Source organism: Magnolia sinica, chromosome 4, assembly GCF_029962835.1.
Source record: "Magnolia sinica isolate HGM2019 chromosome 4, MsV1, whole genome shotgun sequence".
Taxonomy (NCBI): Eukaryota; Viridiplantae; Streptophyta; class Magnoliopsida; order Magnoliales; family Magnoliaceae; genus Magnolia; species Magnolia sinica.
The window spans coordinates 62,361,933-62,380,224 of record NC_080576.1 but is presented as its reverse complement, the minus strand read 5'-3'; the positions used below and the strand labels follow the sequence as shown (position 1 = coordinate 62,380,224).

Below are 18,292 nucleotides of genomic sequence, written 5' to 3'. Positions count from 1 at the left end.
CATGTAGATCCGAAAGGATTCTACATACTCAGTTGGGTCGGTCTTTCCGGTGTAGAGCGCGATCTGCGGCAGGCGGAACCTTTCTGGTAATCAAGCTCGCAGTACGTCAGCCACGAATGGGGATTCTGCCTCTTCTTTTTCGAAAGGGTTAACTGAATGATTTTACTTCATATCTGCTATCTGTTTCTGCAGGTTTTGGATCTCAATCTTCCAAGGATCTTCACTCTTCGCGGTTCCCTAGGCCGGGGGTTGCTTGTGTCTCCTTCGATCTATCTCATGGCGAAGGTTGGAAGCAGGCAAGGGGACAGTCTCCGAAACATGATTCGGGGCTGGCTTAACCGGGTCTTAACATTGGCTCGACTGAGGAATTGCTCGTAGGGCAGAAGGTTGTGGGTTAGACTGGCAGATGCCACTCGACCGCCCTTCCCTCCAATTAGGTTCCTGCGCTTGCCAAGACTACATCTACTCCAACATCTGCCTCATGTAATCCAGGTCAGACCTGATGTCTTTTCCCCAGGCATCGCACCGGCCATTTCCCCAGCCCTGTTGAGTACACCTAGTTGAACCGAAGGTTGCTTGGCGGGCTAGAGAGCCCTAGCAAGTCTCCGGTCACGCTAGCTGGTCCACGGGTCGTGGGGCTTGACCGGCCGCTGGTAGAGTTACAATCGGAGTCACCTCAGAAGGGGTTTGAACTTTCTTTTTCCCTCTCACCAAGGCAGGTTCTGTAGTGTTCTAAAACGACTTACATTGTCGCTTCCCACAGACGGCGCCAAACTGTTGATACAATTTCTGGCTCACCCCCTTTACTGCTTGGGTACCTACATAGGAAGAGGACAGAGGAGACCTTGGCTTGCACTGGGGACACTCTGATGTCAACGTCAAGCCTGGATTCTGGGTCTAATTGATAAGAGGTTAGGGTGAGAGTATGTATGTACCTTTCACCTTGAGGCGCTTCCCATTTATAGGGGAGACATGTTCCCGTGGTTTCGGGATCCTTCCCTAATTCATAAGGGATTGGCTGTTATCTGTAACGATCCCGAGATCTTAGATCTCCTAGATTTTGGGATCAAGAATCATCTTCTAAAGATCTCGGAAGGCGAATCTTTGAAGCCGAGCCGAAAGCTTGAGGCTCAGCCTTGGGTCGGATGTAGCGCTTCGTCATATGTCGATTATTCTCATAGCCTTGGCTGATCCAAGTGGCTTGTGTTGGTCGGTATATGCATTGACTGCTTAAGCTCGACCAATAATGGCCGAGCCTCATCGGCTGGGGCACCGCTATTCTTGAATTGACTTAGTTGTTGTTCAAGGATTGCCCTGTGGACAACCTAGACGTTTAGTCGGACCAAGATCGAGTCATGATGTGACTAGCCAACCAATGATCTAGATTGGCATAATGCAGCCACTATGGGGCTCTAAGTGTCCTCAGGGTTGTATCAGTCTCCTCGGAGGCCTCGCCTCTCGGCTCGCTAGACATGTGGGCCTTAGTCAGGCTCAGTGCCTTAGGGACTGGGCCATGTCAATAGAATTGGTCCATTCCATATATAAGCCAACTTATCGACTTGTCACATTTTCCCCCCAACAAGTGTGTATGTACCTTTCACCTTGAGGCGCTTCCCATTTACAAGGGAGATATGATCCCGTGGTTTCAGGATCCTTCCCTAGTTCATAGGGGATTGGCTGTTATCTATAATGATTATGAGATCTTAGATCTCTTAGATTTTTGGGATCGAGAATCATCTTCTGAAGATCTTGTAAAGCAAATCTTTGAAGCCGACCCGAAAGCTTGAGGCTCGGCCCTGGGTCGGATGTAGCGCTTGGTCATACGTCGATTGTTCTCACAGCGCCGGCTTATCCAAGTGGCTTGTGCCAGTCGGTATATGCATCGACTGCTTCAGGCTCGACCAATAATGGCCAAGCCTTGCTCAGTTGGGGCGTCGTTGTTCTTTAATCGACTTAGTTGCTGATCAGGGACTGTCCTATGGCCGACCTAGACGTTCGGTCAGACCAGGATCGAGTCACGATGTGACTAGTCGACCCATGATCTGGGTCGGCATAATGCCACCATTGTGGGGCTCTGAGTGTCCTCAGGGATATATCAGTATCCTTCGATGCCTCGCCTCTTGGCTCACCGAACATGTGGGCCTCATCATGCTCGGTGCCTTAGGGACCGGGCCATGTCAATAGAATTGGTCCATTCCATAAGCCGACTATCGACTTCTCACATTTTTCCTCCAACAAGTCTAATCAATTAATCCATCTATTCATCAATCAATTAATCAACCCATCAATCACTCATGTCTCTCTCTTCCCATTAGTCAAACAAGCACATGCCTCCCATCACTCACCTATACACTTGCCCATGCTAAGCCACTCCCCTCTCCCTTTCCCTCTTCCCATTTTACCCATTTTTTCATAATTCACTCTCTATCAAAAAATGTTCTACCACATAAATCCTTCTTATTTTCCAGAATTTTCCTAGCAAATGAAAGTGAGAAGAAAACAAAGAAAAGAGATTAGAAAGAGAAAAGATTAGAGAAAAATAGAGAGAGATTAGAGAGAAGAGAGGAGGGTGCTTGAGAGAAAGAAGTATTTTAAGAGGGATTAAAAAGGATTAGTGCTCAGGGGAAGGTTGGAGGATTTTAGGGGAAGAGCTTTACCATCTGAGCTGTCTGATCGATGATTCAGCCCAATTTGACCGTCCATCCATCATTGTAATTATAAAGGGGGACAAACTCTCCACTTTCCTTTCTTTCATTTTTCATTGGCTCACAAGGGTGGGACCCACTTTGTGTATGTGATAGTTGTGTGTAGGGCCCCATAGTGACTTGGCGCATCCAATAGCCGATCCTTTTCTTCCTCCTTTCTTCTTCTTTCTCTTCCTTAATTTTATGGACAATTGTGGGGCCCATAAGTGGGCTACACCAGGAGTCAGCATGCCCCGCACACTTTCACACACTACAAAATATCAACTCTAGAACAAAACTAGATTTTAGTTCTGGAACGGCTTAAGCCGTTTCAGATTTAGAACCGTACCACAACAAAAATAAAATAAAATAAAATAATATTCCTACGAAGCCAAACAGTGTACGGCCATTGTCTGATTAAAAACTCCCCTTCCATACCCTATTCTCTCCCTCTATCCTTTTTTCTTCTCATTTGGTTAGAAATCGATATCCTCTCTAATTTTTCTTCTCATTTCTTCCGGCCAAGGTCCGCCAGCCTCCTACCTAGCCCCTTTCAAAACCCCCATCTCCTTCCAAAACCTCAAACTCATCCCTGTCAAAACCCCTATCATCGTCCACACCAAGCCCCTTTGAAAACCCTAAACCCCTATAGATCGAAACCCATCAATTTTTCATATGAAACCTTCTGATCTGGCAATGCTCCCCTCCGACACCATCGATCTTCGTCATCTTCTTTGTTTACCGATCGATCTACAAAGGTAAACCATATGGGCTTATGCAGTGCACAAACGATCTGCCGAGGAGATATTGCGGTGCGTGTTTATAAGATGTTGTGGGTCGGATTCCTACGTGCTGTAATGGAAAACAAGGTGGGAGAGTTGTTGGACCAAGTTACAATTTGAGGTATGAGACGTACAAGTTCTATGAGGACTTGGGCACAACACCGGCTCCTCTATTAACTAACACAACTACCACTGTTAAGTTTTCAGATCTTCTTTTCTTGATTTTTGTCCATCTTTTTGGTTTATCGAAGACGAGACAAAAGGCAAAGATTGTAGGTTTGATCTTATTGCTAGATCAGAACATATTTAAGACTGGACTCACCTAAGGGATGGCTTGTGTGCAAGCTATTTGTTTTGTGTTTTTAAAATGGACCGAGCAATGTTGACATGTTTGATGTTGAACTGAGTTTGTAAAAACATGAACTTTTTAAATTTTTCTAAGGATAGTATGTAATGACCCGAAAAATTTTGTGCCAAGACCCGAGTACTACCTCTATTTTCCTTAGAAGCTATTTGTGGGGTAATTAGCGCTAAACTCGATTGCTTGTGAAATTAACATCAATCACTTTAAATTTGATCTGCAGGACTCAAAACCTGTAGAATAGTTAGTGCTATGTTATTCTGAAATCTGGGATTCAACGCTAAATCTAGTTGCTCTTGGGAATTTTTGGAAGCTTTGGATCGGACCTGGACCGCGTCGAAAGTCCGATAGCGATGATCTTAGACATTTATGGTCACCATGTTGGAGTTGACCATCACCTCAAAAATTAAGTCCAGATGATGTCTTGGGTCGATTTGATTGAGTCCGGAGTGAAGAGTGTGAGAACGGTGAGAAATTAATTATGCTTTTATGAAATCTGAGTCGTGTCGCTTGCGCGATGATTTTAAGCAATCTGACCGTTGGATTCTGACCCAATTTCACCCTCGGATCAAGGAAGATGGCCCAGGCAGGTCATTATGCTTGTGGACCTGATTGAGTTTCGGTGACCGTTGAATTGAGTGTGGTTCGCCAGGGCTAATCTGTAAAGCCGGTCTGTACGAAAACTCAGCCTGACCTAGATCCATGGTCAGTGAGCTTAAGTCCGATCGCACGTGGAAAAAAGACTGCCAGAAGTGCTTCGTTGGATCGAGAGAGGCCTGATTTGGTTATAACCTAAGTATACCTTGGCCCTGGGGCTATTTTCATCAATGTTAGGCCTATATAAAGACCTTAAAACCCTCACTCTCTTTTCCATACGAATTTCCTAACCCTAGCTAAGAAAGAGAGAGGAAAAGAGAGAGAAAGTGAGAGAGAAGTTGGTGAATCATCTTAGATTCTTTCCTGTTACTCTACATCCTTAAACCACCACTTTTGAATCGTTATTCCGGCGATTCTAAGTTCATTCTTGGGTAAGTTAACCTAACCCTAATCTATTTTAGAGCTTAGAATAGTCTATGTGTTGTTGTAGCTCATTTCTATTCTTGTTTTAGGTTATCTTGTCGCCGTTGACGAAGACATATCGTCTGAATCAGTTTGGTGTTCTTTTTCTGGTTTAAGGTGCGGACTTTATTCGTATAGGTTATGGTTTTCAAGGCTTTCAATGTCAGTTAATGGTTTATTCTTGTTATGGATGTAATTTCACATGCCAAATGCTATGTTTATTTTGCGTTCCTGATATGCATGTGTTATATTGAGATTTGTGTATTCTATGTATATGTAGGAAGTACCGTATACGTATAAAATATGAACATGTGTTTGCCATGATTATTTGTCGTGTATTTGTGCTAGATGTATGTGTGTCAACTCCTTGGCAAAAGGAATTGTCCAAATGCGTGTATTTCAACGTGCGTCATGTATGTTGAACTTTGTAGTCTAAGTGTTTGTAAAAATGTCTGAATGATCTAAAGTACAATATATTATCTTATTTGCGGGCGTTGAGAAGCGATTCTCAACTCTCCTATTGATGTGTATAATTTCCTACATGCAAGTTATATTCTTTGTTGTTTAATTTCAAGTATCACTTATGTTGAAATCCTTGCTAAGTTGATATTCTACAAATGCTCACATACTACATGATGTGAATTGTCGTTCCATTACTATTCTAAATTGTTGATATGAATATCTGTCGTAGTGGAATGTGTTTGGGACAAAGAAATAGTCCAGGAAATCAGTAATCGGCCTTGAGTTCGTGGCTGAGGTTGCTTTCGTCACGAAGGACGTGATTTGACGAACCCGAGTCGTATTAGAGTTGTCGGCAGTGGTTTGGCCACACGGAGTGTTTGCGCACTCTATGTCATTCGACCCAACGTGTGCTCGTGCTAGTCGAGTTCGTCAAGTAACCCGATTGTCCGATGTATGTTCACCATGTATAGACACTATTGTTTGAATCTAGGGTACCAAACTTACCGATGAAATTTCATTAAATGTTGTACCTTGATCCGCTAAGACTCATGAGCCAGACATGGTGGTATGGGATACCGTGGTTGAGCTGTCGGCCTACGCTGGGGTGACGAGCCTCCCCGTAGTGACCAATGAGCAACCAAACTCGTGAGCCGATTATGGTGGTATGGGACACTATATTCGTGCTGTCGGCCTACATTGATTGGTGACGAGCCCTTTATAGTGACCTCGAGCATACCTGGATACCGCATTGAGGTGACGAGCCTTATTGTAGTAACGAAGGTATGACAGGCGTGCATTGATTGGTGACGAGCCCTTTGCATCGACCTAAAACTATATGATCGTATGAGATGATCTAAGACTGACGACCCTAGAATGGATCATTGTGTGGAAAGTGATATGAGGAAGGTACCTTAGCTTCCCAATCCGGCTGTATGAAAAGGACTAATAACAACTTGGTAATCATGTTCATACACCGCATTGCATGTGCCTAGAAGAGGTGGAGCACTTGAGGACGGTTGTCATGCGTAACGTAAGATGAAGACGCTGAGGGTGTACAGGCGAGGGCATGCATCATTCTACATACATCCTTACACTAACAAGAGTAATTAGAACATGTTTGATTGTTCTGTTTTATCATTACTGCTTGATTGAATTGATAATATGTTAACCTTTGCTGTATTGTTCCACTGAGTTGATCACTCACTCCCACGTTCTGGGGCGATGCTTAAACACCAACCAGACTCTGTCTTAGATGCAGATGTTGATGCGACCCCTGAGGCAAAGCAGGAGTTCGAGGATGATAAGGCCACATTTTCTTTTATGCAGTTTTCAGGCGGGTTCTTATGAGCCATGTCCTGATACGCGGGAATTCTGGATTTTCTTTTGGGAATAGATAATGTCATTTAATGCTTGTATTTTTGATAGCAACACTTGTAATATAACCTGGTATGTATACGTATTTCGGGGACTTACACATGTACACTTATATTTCTTTAAGTCTTCCGCTTGCGTCTTTCACTTATCCCTGAATTATGTTTGCAGTTTGGCTTAATCTATCCCATGTTTTATGTACTCATATAAACAACATACATCCATCATTAAATATGTTACATAAGTGATGTTTTGAAACTCGAGAGCTGAGTTATGCTCGACCCCTGAATTTCAGGGCGTTACATAGTAACAAGAGTGGATTAGGTGTTACTTGGGTAACACACCTTAGTGGTGTTACCCTTACCATGGAGCCCACTTTGATGATGTGTTGTATATCCACACTGTCCATACATTTTTCCAGACCATTTAAGGATACTTTTTCTTTTTTTTTTTTTAGTTATAAAATGGTATATATCTAGAATTATTAGCTGATGCTTCTTCCATGTGGATTTTTTTGGGTATATTTTTCCTTTAGTTTTTTACTTTTTTAGTTTTATGATAGTTTGTTCTATCAGTTCTTGATCTAGATTAGTTGATTTCATAAACACATTTACATCTGCTAGATTGAGTTCCTCACTTTTGTGACTTTTTTCTTTCACATTCTTGATAACCCATGTTTGATCTGTATGTTGGGACCTCTTTGATTGATATGTATGTAAAATGTGGTTAGATTAATGATGCACACATACTGTTCGATAAAATGCTTATGAGAGATGCTTCCGAGATAAATGGGGTTCTTCTAGAAGTGTTTTCTCTTCGGCCCTTGCCAATGTAGTTCTTTGGGTTGGGCTGCAGCTCTTGTAATTTTTGTGCTTCCTCTTTCTTTATCTTTTTTGTTGTTTGTTGTTCTTTTTCTTTCGGCTTTGCCATTTGTAATAAAGTTGTCATCTTTCAAAAAATAAATAAAATCTGCAATTCCTTCATTGGATTTTGTTGCATCAAACAACTCTCAATTGCCTCATGAAGACATTATGATATTATATTCTAGTATTGTAATGATTCATCCATTTCAATCATTTAATTCTTTCTCAATTTTGACTGTTTTACATATTGTTATAGAAACTAAAAAGGGGAGTGGTGGAGGCCTATCCTTCTTAGATGGCTCTGATCAAAATGAAGAACAAAAACTAGGTGTAGCAGAAAACATTGATGGTGAAGAACATGTTGATGGTGATAATGGACAGCCTGTTGAGGAAAATGTCGAAGTAGACTACTCGAATCTTACTGGGAGACAGAAGAAACTGTTTGAATTGACATTGAAGATGGAAACTCTCTTCCAACCCATAAAATTAGTAGTATCATTATGTGAAGTTAACATGACTCGTGTCATTTCCTTTTACCTTAAAATAGTAGTATCACTATGTGAAGTTTAATATGACTATTTCTCGCCATGGTTCTCTACTTGCAGAATGAGGCAAGAAAGACCAACCAAATTACAATGCTGGCAGATAAAAATGAATAGAAGCTCCTCCTAAGTCAAGAGGTGTTTCCAAATAGAAATGGATTGAAGAGAAGAAAAAGAAAATTCGAAAACTGCTTGATGCAAATGGGTTGGATATGAGTAAGGCATACATGCTTGATACATAGGAGACAGCATGGTCAAAATATAAAAAATGGGATAAGGATCCTGCCCCGTTTGGCTGGGATGGTGAGCTTAAATCGCAGTGCTCTTTTTTTTTCTTTTTTTTGGTACTTGTTTGGTTTTATTAGCCGACTCCAAACAGCTGGGACAAAGCTATGATGACGACAATTTTTTATTGTTGTTGTTGTTGAAAGGTCAAGAAACTTGCCTCCCTTATGTTCACAAATCATCTTTCTTCCTAGCTACAGTGATGTGAGCACGTTACCAGTTTAGGAGCTTGAAATATATTGCTAGGAGATCCATTGAAAAAAGTGTATTGTTAAAAGATGATAATTAGCCATTTGCTAAATATTATCCCATGGCACTTTTCTGAATTTTGTTCTTCCTAGAAATCTTTACATGCCTTTTTTAGCATTAATCTGCAATATCTTCCTGCAAGCTTATGCTATTTTTTTTTTCTTCAATGCATGTGATGTAGGGGAACTGATATGAGCAGTCCACATGGCATACATGTTGGCCTGTTAGACCGTCTTGTCATTATACGGAGAGAAACTTATGGTCCGGCTGACATGATACAGGTTCATGCTCAATTACTTCTCTGTTTCTTTAAAAATGCATAATCTACTCTTTGTAGACTTGAATCATTTGATTTGGAGATAATTCTAGATCTCTGCTTCTTTTTCTTCCAGTATGGGATCGTATACCAGCTTGGCATTGCCAATAAAAGCACCAGCATTGCCGTCTATTTGCTGTCTTGGATCTATGTGGTTGTGGCTGTTGCTATTTATCTGGTAATCATGCATGCTCATGACAAGTACGCTGCGAAGGAGCACATTTACTACCGGGTAGTTAAATTGTTCGTCATCTACCTCAGGACACTGGTGGTCATCATATTGCTGAGATTCACCAGGTGATGATGTGGTTATTTCAAACACACGGCTTTATGACATTTTTTTCAAGCAGAGATGCTCCTTGGTGTTGCTGGCCAAATGGGTACTCAAAACTTCAATATGGCTGATTTTCATTCTCTGGATTGCTTTGATTTTTCTCTATCCTAGGACTGATTTTTTTTTTCCCTTTTTTTTTATCTTTTTTAAGAAAGGAGAACTATCCTAGTTCACTATAGGAATCCTATTTATGCTGTCCTACTTTTGCATGTAACTGTAATAAAATATGATGTTTCTATTGTTGATGGAAAATACTCCACTAATCATAAACTGAACATTCTTTCTGTGGCCATGTCTCCACTGAAAATGTAGGCTGTTGGCACTTGGAACTTTTCTCCAATAGTCACTTACAGAACAACCAGTTCACTGGATCGGTTATCTTCCTGGCTAATCTCCCACTGTCTGAATTGTATGTCTCAAACTCAAGTGTGTTCCTGGCAAGTCTTTAAACATGTTTTATTTTTGTGCTGCACACTGAAGCATTTGCTGATCATTGATTTGCACTGTGCAGCAGGCCTATTTGTGTAATGTCAGCTGTTTCATTTACTTTGGGTTGGTATCTGTAGAGTCTATATAGGGATTTGGGCTGCACAATTAAGCACAGGCCAATTATCAATCAAGTACAGCAGGCAAATCTGTAATGTCATCTGTTGTGGTTGCTTTGAGTGGGCTCCAAGGTGCAATCCAATTAGCATATGCTGCATTTCAGCATCTCTTTATATTGGTTCTCTAATTCGGCTATCTTTTCTATTGATATCTTCAAGGCAAAATTTTCCACTAAAAACATCTCACTATTGTATTTTGGGGTTATTTTTTCACTGTATCCATATTGTCCTGGCATTTTTCACTATTGTATTTAGAAAAGATAAATTTCTTATATGCTTCTAACTTTGAGATTGAAGGTTACAGAGTAATGTAGAATGTGGCTGTCCCATTCAACAACTGTGAAAAAGGTGATGAGAAGGCCACCAAGAAGATTGAGAGGGACAAATTCTTTGACTGGATTTCCCTCGAAGCTGTTTTCAGATGCAAGTAAGGCTTCATCTCTCTCTCTCTCTCTCTCTCTCTCTCTCTCTCTCTCTCTCTCTCTCTCTCTCTCTCTCTCTCCATACATGCTTTTGGTTGATTTTTATGTCAATATCTTCCATGAAGTATATATTTTTTTTTGGTTGGTCACAATAAAACCTTGGGATGCTTCAAACATCAAGCTTCATGGGTGAAGGTTCTCATGGTCAGGTACATGAAGTGCACAGTTATTCTTACCTGAATGCTGATTTGGTGCTCTGTTTTTGGTAAGGTGACTTGTTTTGTTATTCATTGACATTTGTTCATCGACACTAATAGATTGCCTAATAGCAACTATGTTAAGGAGAAAATTTTCTGGTAAATGAAAAAGGTACTGGATGACAATCATAAATTGTACTCTGAACTCTAGCCTCAGAAGCAAAGAAACCAAACTGGATAGAAAAATGGAAAGCGGAAACAGATCAAATTGAATTACAAAATAATACGTGGTAGAATTCCATTCAAGTTCGTCAGGAATATAAAAACACTGCCCTTGTTGATGGCACATGCTAGACATACAACGTTAATCATATCAAAGTCCATTGTTCCATACATTGGGTTTTCAGTTTTGGATCTCGGTAAGCAGTTCTTGATTCAAGCTTATAGCGTTTATGAAAACTTTTCTATGGCTGAGTATATTTGGGCTGACGTAGCCAGAGTATATTTGGGCTGACATAGCCTGAGTATATTCGTATCCTGGGATGTAAATCTATTGGTGCATCTGTCATGAATATATTTGGGCTGACATAACCTGAGTTCTTGCTTATCTTTGTGCTTGCAGTTGGTTGATTTCGTTTTGGGCTTCTAAGAATTCTACTACACCTTGCTTATCTAAAGCATATAATTGTGCCACGCATTGTTTCTTATAAGTCCTATTGTTGTTATGGACTATGGAATAGTTACTGGGCTGCTGTTAGTTTGGATTATCGAAATCCATCAGTTCTTTAGTGACATAGCACACAAGCTTTGAATATTGCTGCTTTGAGAATTGCAATGGCAAGGCCAGGTTGCAGAAGCTCTCGTGTGAGAGAGGGTCTTCTTCAGTGCAATCATCATTGTAACAGAATCTTAGTGTGGTCAAGGTAAAAGACACTGATTGCATTTATAGTTTCCTGATTTTGATTTAAATCATTCACAAACATACCATATGAACTAATGGTTAGATGTATCTGATGGTGCTGGTGCTATTTACATTTCAGGTATTATTCTTATCGGAGAGATTGGAGGGACCGCAGAAGAGGATGCTGCAGCCGTAATCAAGGTATTGAAGATCGGTATAGATTCAATTAAGTATAAGGCCAATCACTTCAATGATATGGATTTTTCATGATAATGAATGTTTGGCAAATAAAAAATAATAGAAATGCATTTACCCAAGCTTTAGTTTTAGTGCTTCTGCATCAAATGTTCATGATTAAGCAAGCATTAGTCCCCAAAAGGTTCCATAGTGCATCATTCCATGTTTTGCAGAGTGGTAAGCAAAATCCATGGACGGAAGTATCCTTTTTTTTTCGTGTTAGATGAAAATATATAAGTTGAGTTGTTTAAGAGAAAAGACAATCAGAGACATGATTAGACAAATTAGTGCTTATTTGAATGGGCACACATTTTTACATCTTTATAAAAAATTGTTGTTTAGCTTTGATGCTATTATTAGAGTTATGCTGAGCTGACATTCACATTCACACGGGCACATGTGACAACCTGGCATATGCGGGGCATCTCAGCGGTTCATCACTGTAGATGATTTGACCCACGAATAAGGACAATTAACTCATCAGGGGGGCCAAAAGAGTATTTTAAATGTGGTATGTTGGGGACTTCTTTGAGGTCGTCCATTTTTCATACTTGTAACCTACATGATTAGTTGGGTGGCTCATTCTAAATCAAGCCTTTATGAGGTGGGTTACACCTGATTCATGCTTGGATGACCCACACAGGTGCCTGGTTGCTTTGGTGAAGGTGCATATTGGCTTACCAAGTCACATTTGTTATTCTGAAACATTGTTTGAGCTTGCGCAGCATTTCTGCAATGATTTCTCTTCTTTGGGGATCTCATCATGATTTTGGTGCTCTCTAGTGTCTGCCCTCATATTGTTACTAGCCAACTTATTTTCTGCTACATTCATCCATTGATATATTTACAGTAAGAGACTAATTGGCATTTCTATTGTCAATCAAGCAGGAAAGTGGAACTCAGAAGCCTATTGTTGCATTTACTGCTGGTCTTACTGCATCGCTCGCCTCATGGGTCATGCTGGAGGTATGTCCCACACAACTCAGCAAGAATTGTCTGACAACTCCATTACATTGGTTCATTTCATTTTAGCTATGCATACAATTGTTGTGTTTGAATGTTCTTTTAGTAGGAAATTTTAAAAAATAAAAAAGAAAGAAAAAAGAAAGAAAAAAAAAAGAAAAAAAAGAAAAAGAAAGAAAGAAAGAAAGAAGGAAAACAAAACGAAAGAAAAGATAAAGAAATAAGGAAAAAAAAAAAACCATAAAATGAAAGAGTTTTCCTAGTATTCATAGTGAGGAAATCCAACATTGAAGTAAAGATTGCAATTTGGGGCCTAATGGGATAGAGACAATTAGCACCTCTAGATAGAGACAAATATGGTATTAGGTGGTATGGAATTGCATTTGGTCCCATGCAAATTCCATCCAGATATATGGAATTGCAATAGATTATGTGGTGCATCAAATGCTTCTATAGAATGTTAAATGCCTCTTTAATCAAATGAACCATATATATGTTTTGTTTTGATATAGGTTGAATTGAAAGATGGTCTTGTTTTGTTTCAGGAATATAAGCATATTTGTTAGAAGTCCACTTCTCTTGTTGTAGATAAGAACCTGCTGAATCAGGTATAATTGTGTGCTTACCTACAATCTTGGTTAATTTATATTTTTATTGCCTCATAAGGAGTTGAAGTCTTTGGATGAAGACAGCTGGAAGTTTGTCAGGCCCCGCTCCAAAATCCATCTTGTTTCAAGACCTGGTAATCCTTAATCTGAATGTTTGCTTTATTGGTCATTATTGATTGTGAGGAATTGTCAGAATCGTGTTTCTTAGTTTCTTAGATTTGTCTTAGCAACATAATTGAAAATTCCACAGTTATTAGTGAGGACAAACTCAATAGCTATCAATGCAAACATTATCTCTATGCTCATTAGATCCATAAATTTCAGGCCTTGCTCAAATATCGACTTGTATGCTAATTGCCTCATAAGTTCTCTTTTCATCCCAGATTTTGAAGAGATCTCTAAGTTTGAATAAGCATCAAAATTGTAGAATTGAACATTTTCATGGGCTTTTATTTATTTATTTATGGGTGTAAAACCTGGCTTTTCAACAGCAATTTGCATAAATCTTTTCAATGATCATGTTTGAATGATTCACTAAAATAATTGTCCTTCCAGGCAGTACTTCGTTAATGTGGATGATACTGTTGCTCAAAAGGTGGTTACTTCATGGTTCTTTTTTTATCTCTCTATGATTGTAGATCCATTTACATTTTTGTCTTTTTTAGTCTTGATGCACATGGTGTTTCAAAAGGTTGTGATGTTAACAATTATAATCAATTTACTTATTTTCATTTCCTTGTTTCATAGATTGTTGTTCACAAGAGTAGCCGAAGAGGGACACACTTTCGACGTGCCAGGCCTCGCCAAAAGGTGTTGTTTATCCCAACATGCATGTAGTTGGAAACCCCGAAACATCATATAAACGTTACTCACTTCGCCAAAAGGTGTATTTTGAGTCAGATGAAGTGCATGCATGTATCGTAACATGTGGTGGGGAGACACAATGTTATACCCAATGGGTATAACATGTTATTCATATTCATCTCACTGTACAGTTGTATCCTGTAGCTTCGCTCAATTTCACTCTCATTGGATGCGCTCCTGGATTATAATGACAAGGATATTGAGGAATCAACATTTGAGGTTTGCATTTTTCTTTTTTCTTTTTTTCTTCTTTTTTTTTTTATATAAAGAAAAAAAAAACCGAAGTTATGGATGAAAAAGATGTGCAGTGCTTGGTTTCTGACAAAGCCAAGTGATTCAGCTTAGAACTGAGTCAATGAAGTGGCTGGCCTATCCACATGGCATGACACCTTTCCCTTTCTCAATATTAGCATTACTGGGTCCTAGATCTGAATGGTTGGGATTGAACTGTTGGGACAGGTATCTCAAAAGGGCAAGATAGGAATAACATTGATTTCCCACTGGATGGTCGCCTTCTCTGCATCTAAGGTGAATGATGATGCAGCTCAAAGAGCTATCGACGTCATGTTGGGATGGTGAGTCATGGAAACCCTCACATTTATGATTAGTGTCAGATAACAACATGAGCATCTGCATCACTGTATGTGAGAAGACCTGCCCAAAGAGAGCATTAGCACAACATTGGTTTCTTTCATCATTTTATGTATAATTCAAAGAGCCTTTAGACAATGTACAATGGTATAGGAAAAAAGTTGGTTTTGTTTGGTGATCTTTTCCTGCTGTTGCCATCTGACTGTATGTTTTTCAATTTTGATTTTAGCAGATGCAATGGGGCTTGGAAAGATTGTAATGACGATTGCATTAATACTTGGAAAACCAGTTAGGGAGAGTCCAGATGACCAACAAGTTGAAGAACAAAATCAGGATTTTGACAACAAGAAAACAAAGAATGGTCAGAAAGATCCTCAAACCAAAAGCCTGCCCATAGTTAAAGGAGGAACTCTTGTTGTCTGTCCAATGGCATTGTTAGGCCAGTGGAAGGTAAGATTTCATTTCATTCCATAAAGTGTTTACCTCTAATCCTGTAGTTAAAGTTGGCATTCTTTTAATGATGCAATTGAATGAAAATTTAAAATAGTGCATTGTTGTCTGTCCAATGGCATTGTTAGGCCAGTGGAAGGTAAGATTTCATTTTTTCCAATTGTTGAACACACTTCAGTCAACAGCGCATACAAACATAGCCTTGTTGCCTAATTTTTTTATCATTTTAGCTGGTGGGTCTTAAATAAATTGCAATAGCCATTAAAATGCCTGTTTTGCAATGGTTACAGAATAATCTGGAAGACCTCTACAGCCTTTTGTGCTTCTTACACGTCGAGCTATGGTGCAACTGGGCCTGGTATGTGCATGAAACAACACTACCAACTTAAGAGTATGTTTGAACTTCTCGCAAACCAAAACAACATAAATGTAAAAGAAGAAGATAAAAGATAAATAAATACAAAAAAATTTGGCCATGTCTCTTTAATTGACATAGCAGGTGGTTTTAATGTGACACGTTCCATTTGTTTGGCAGGCATTGGATAAGATCAGATTTCTTTCGCTTACGGATAAGGATATTTTGGGTGAAGGCGATACTGCAAAGCTTGAGATCCTGGTTAGTGATGGCTCATTGTTTAGTATACTAATTATTTTGGGTGAAGGTGATATTGGAAATGACAAAGAACAATGATGTTTCCTAATATTTATAATGAAGAAGTAGAGCTATGTGTTTTTCAATTCCAACTTGAAAGTGATTTATAGGCCCTCAATATAAGTAAGCTGTGGAGAAGGATTTTACAATTTGGTTGCTTCCACTTTATTAGACCAATTCGTGCATTCAAGTTGCTGGTGCATCACATCGCACCATAAGAATGATGTTTGATATTAACATTCTGAGAAGTGGGTTAGTTTCTCTTTTTAACATTTTAGTTTGCTGTATTTGTCGTATAATGCAGATGAAATTGGACAAGGAGAAGAACATTCTTTCTATTCGTGACCGAGGTATCGGGATGACAAAGGAAGATCTGATCAAGAACCTAGGAAACATAGCAAAATCTGGAACGTCAGGTATTTCTTTTTATCATCATTAATGTAGAAAACATTTGCTCCGTTACTGATTTTCAGCATTTTCATTCTTTTCTTGTTGAAAAACAGAAACGTAGATTTCCATTTCATTTTTAATTTGAATATCCGTTGCGGCATTACTCAAAATGGCTCCACATTCCCAATAGATGAATTACCCACCTGATTTCCTGAGTAATCATATGTTGAAAAGATTCTAGATTCTAAGCTAAATGATTGTGCTGAAATCAAAGCTTTCACCTAGGTTTAGTATGGATACATTTATAACTCTTATGGAATCCGATAAGTGGTAATGATTCCTCAAATTTGGATTGTGAAATGCATACATACGCAATTTTATCCACTAGAAAACACAAACCAAATAGCCTAAGTTACTTTCATGTGAAGTTCCCTTATATGATTAAGCATTGGTTACCAAGAGCCTAAGTTTTTCTAAATAAGAAATAGGCGCACCCACATGCTTGCATGTGGACCACCTCTCATGTGAGAAGTGGTAACATGTATGTGAAGATCAAACAATAGACACATTTGATAATTCTCATTCATTGTTGTCTTTTATTCTATTCCTTATATTTTCTTTCTTTCAAGGTGGCAAAAATTGATTCAAAAGTCTTAATGAGAGCTGCAATGAGAGAGGATTGAGATTGGTTAAGGTCATCCTAAGGAATGGCGGGACCTTGTGTTTTCTCTAGGAGTGGAGTATGTCATGGAAGATTTTTTATTTATTTATATTGTATTCATGCAATTGTACTTGATTGTTGTAAATATATATAATTTTTATTATAAAGTTGCACCATATTTGTTCAATATTAACTTTTAGTTGTATATAATATTCTATGGTTTTTAAATATAAAAACAAATGTACAGCTTTTATTGGCCATTTGTAAATAATGAAAAATACTGTTTGAAAAAGGTGGTCCTGTTGGCAACATTAAGAACGGCTTAAAACCGTTCCTACAATTTTGTTCCTAAATTTTGAAACGGTACTTGATACGGTATTGAACCGTTTCAGATTCTTTGCGAAGCCTCTTTTAGGAACGGTTTTAACCGTTCCTAAACGACGTTTTTGTTCTAGTGACTGTGTAGTCCAACTTGTTGATTACATCTAGGGAAATGTAAAAGATTATATTAATCCAAGGCTTGCCGGGCCCACCATATGATGGCCACATAGACTAAGTGGATTGCCCACATGTGAGCCCCCACTTGAATGCAACAAAAAGTGGGAAAGATGGCTTGCTGGACATGAGAAGCCCTTTTGGGCCTTATAGAGTTACCCCACTCGTGGGCCCCACCATGATGTATATGTTGAATCTAGACCGTCTATCAATTTTGCTAGATCATTTCAGGTAATGGACCCAAATTTGAGCCAGATCCAGACTTCAAGTGGGCCACACCATAGAAAATAGTGGTGATAATGACACCCATTGTTGAAACTCTCTAAGGCCCACCGTGATGTGTGTATACCACGAAACCAGCCCACTCAGGACTCTTTGGGTCCAAGGTGAGCTGGCTAACCCAATGGACGGATTGGATTTTCCAGTGGAGCCACATAGTTGGGGAAAACAAAAAGAACAGGAAAAAAAATATATATTTGCATGCATGCTGGAAGTGGCCGAAACCCTCTTTTTTGCCAGGGATGGGTCCCACTCGTGGGAACCACCTTGATGTATATCTATAATCCACACCCCCGATTTGTTAGGACACGACATTATATGGCTTGGTCCCAAATCTCAGCCACATCAAGGATTTGGGTAGGCCACACCATAGAAGACAACGGTGATAGTGGCAACCACTGTTGAAACTTTTCAGGCTGTTCCTGGAAAGTTGACTCGCCCGACAAGATGAATGTTGAAACTTTTCAGGCTGTTCCTGGAAAGTTGACTCGCCCGACAAGATGAATGAAGTGGATCATCCCATTGTGGGCCCTTTCAACTGTATAAAAAAAATAATAAATAAAATTAAAATAAAAATCATGACACGTGCATGGGCATTTCTGCCCAGCGACGTGTGGATGGCGGGAGGCGTCCATGGGGCATGGATTGGGCCCCACTCGTGGAAATCAT

The 18,292-nt window shown here is 39.5% G+C and overlaps 2 protein-coding genes across 10 annotated transcripts; both read left to right on the top strand.

Moving 5' to 3' along the window:
- The first annotated feature begins 3,050 nt into the window (after positions 1 to 3,050).
- LOC131243159 (uncharacterized) lies at positions 3,051 to 15,262 on the top strand. 9 transcript variants are annotated; one of them, XM_058242298.1, is made up of 15 exons: positions 3,051 to 3,587; positions 7,839 to 8,427; positions 8,840 to 8,939; positions 9,051 to 9,354; positions 9,652 to 9,717; positions 9,820 to 9,985; positions 10,218 to 10,340; positions 11,573 to 11,634; positions 12,559 to 12,636; positions 13,300 to 13,375; positions 13,566 to 13,602; positions 13,797 to 13,836; positions 13,989 to 14,051; positions 14,250 to 14,324; positions 14,565 to 15,262. In XM_058242298.1, the coding sequence occupies exons 7-15, from the start codon at positions 10,229 to 10,231 to the stop codon at positions 14,682 to 14,684; spliced, it is 663 nt and encodes a 220-aa protein (XP_058098281.1). In that variant the 5' UTR covers positions 3,051 to 3,587; positions 7,839 to 8,427; positions 8,840 to 8,939; positions 9,051 to 9,354; positions 9,652 to 9,717; positions 9,820 to 9,985; positions 10,218 to 10,228; the 3' UTR covers positions 14,685 to 15,262. The 9 variants fall into 9 exon arrangements, with proteins under 9 accessions (XP_058098281.1, XP_058098286.1, XP_058098285.1 ...); XM_058242301.1 differs by lacking the exon at positions 3,051 to 3,587 and having other exon boundaries at positions 7,504 to 8,427; positions 13,309 to 13,375; XM_058242303.1 differs by lacking the exons at positions 3,051 to 3,587; positions 13,566 to 13,602 and having other exon boundaries at positions 7,445 to 8,427; positions 13,309 to 13,375; positions 13,989 to 14,070.
- On the top strand, positions 15,255 to 16,493 carry LOC131243160 (endoplasmin homolog). Its single transcript, XM_058242308.1, has 3 exons — positions 15,255 to 15,285; positions 15,682 to 15,762; positions 16,103 to 16,493. The coding sequence occupies exons 1-3, from the start codon at positions 15,262 to 15,264 to the stop codon at positions 16,235 to 16,237; spliced, it is 240 nt and encodes a 79-aa protein (XP_058098291.1). The 5' UTR covers positions 15,255 to 15,261; the 3' UTR covers positions 16,238 to 16,493.
- The last annotated feature ends 1,799 nt before the right edge of the window (positions 16,494 to 18,292 follow it).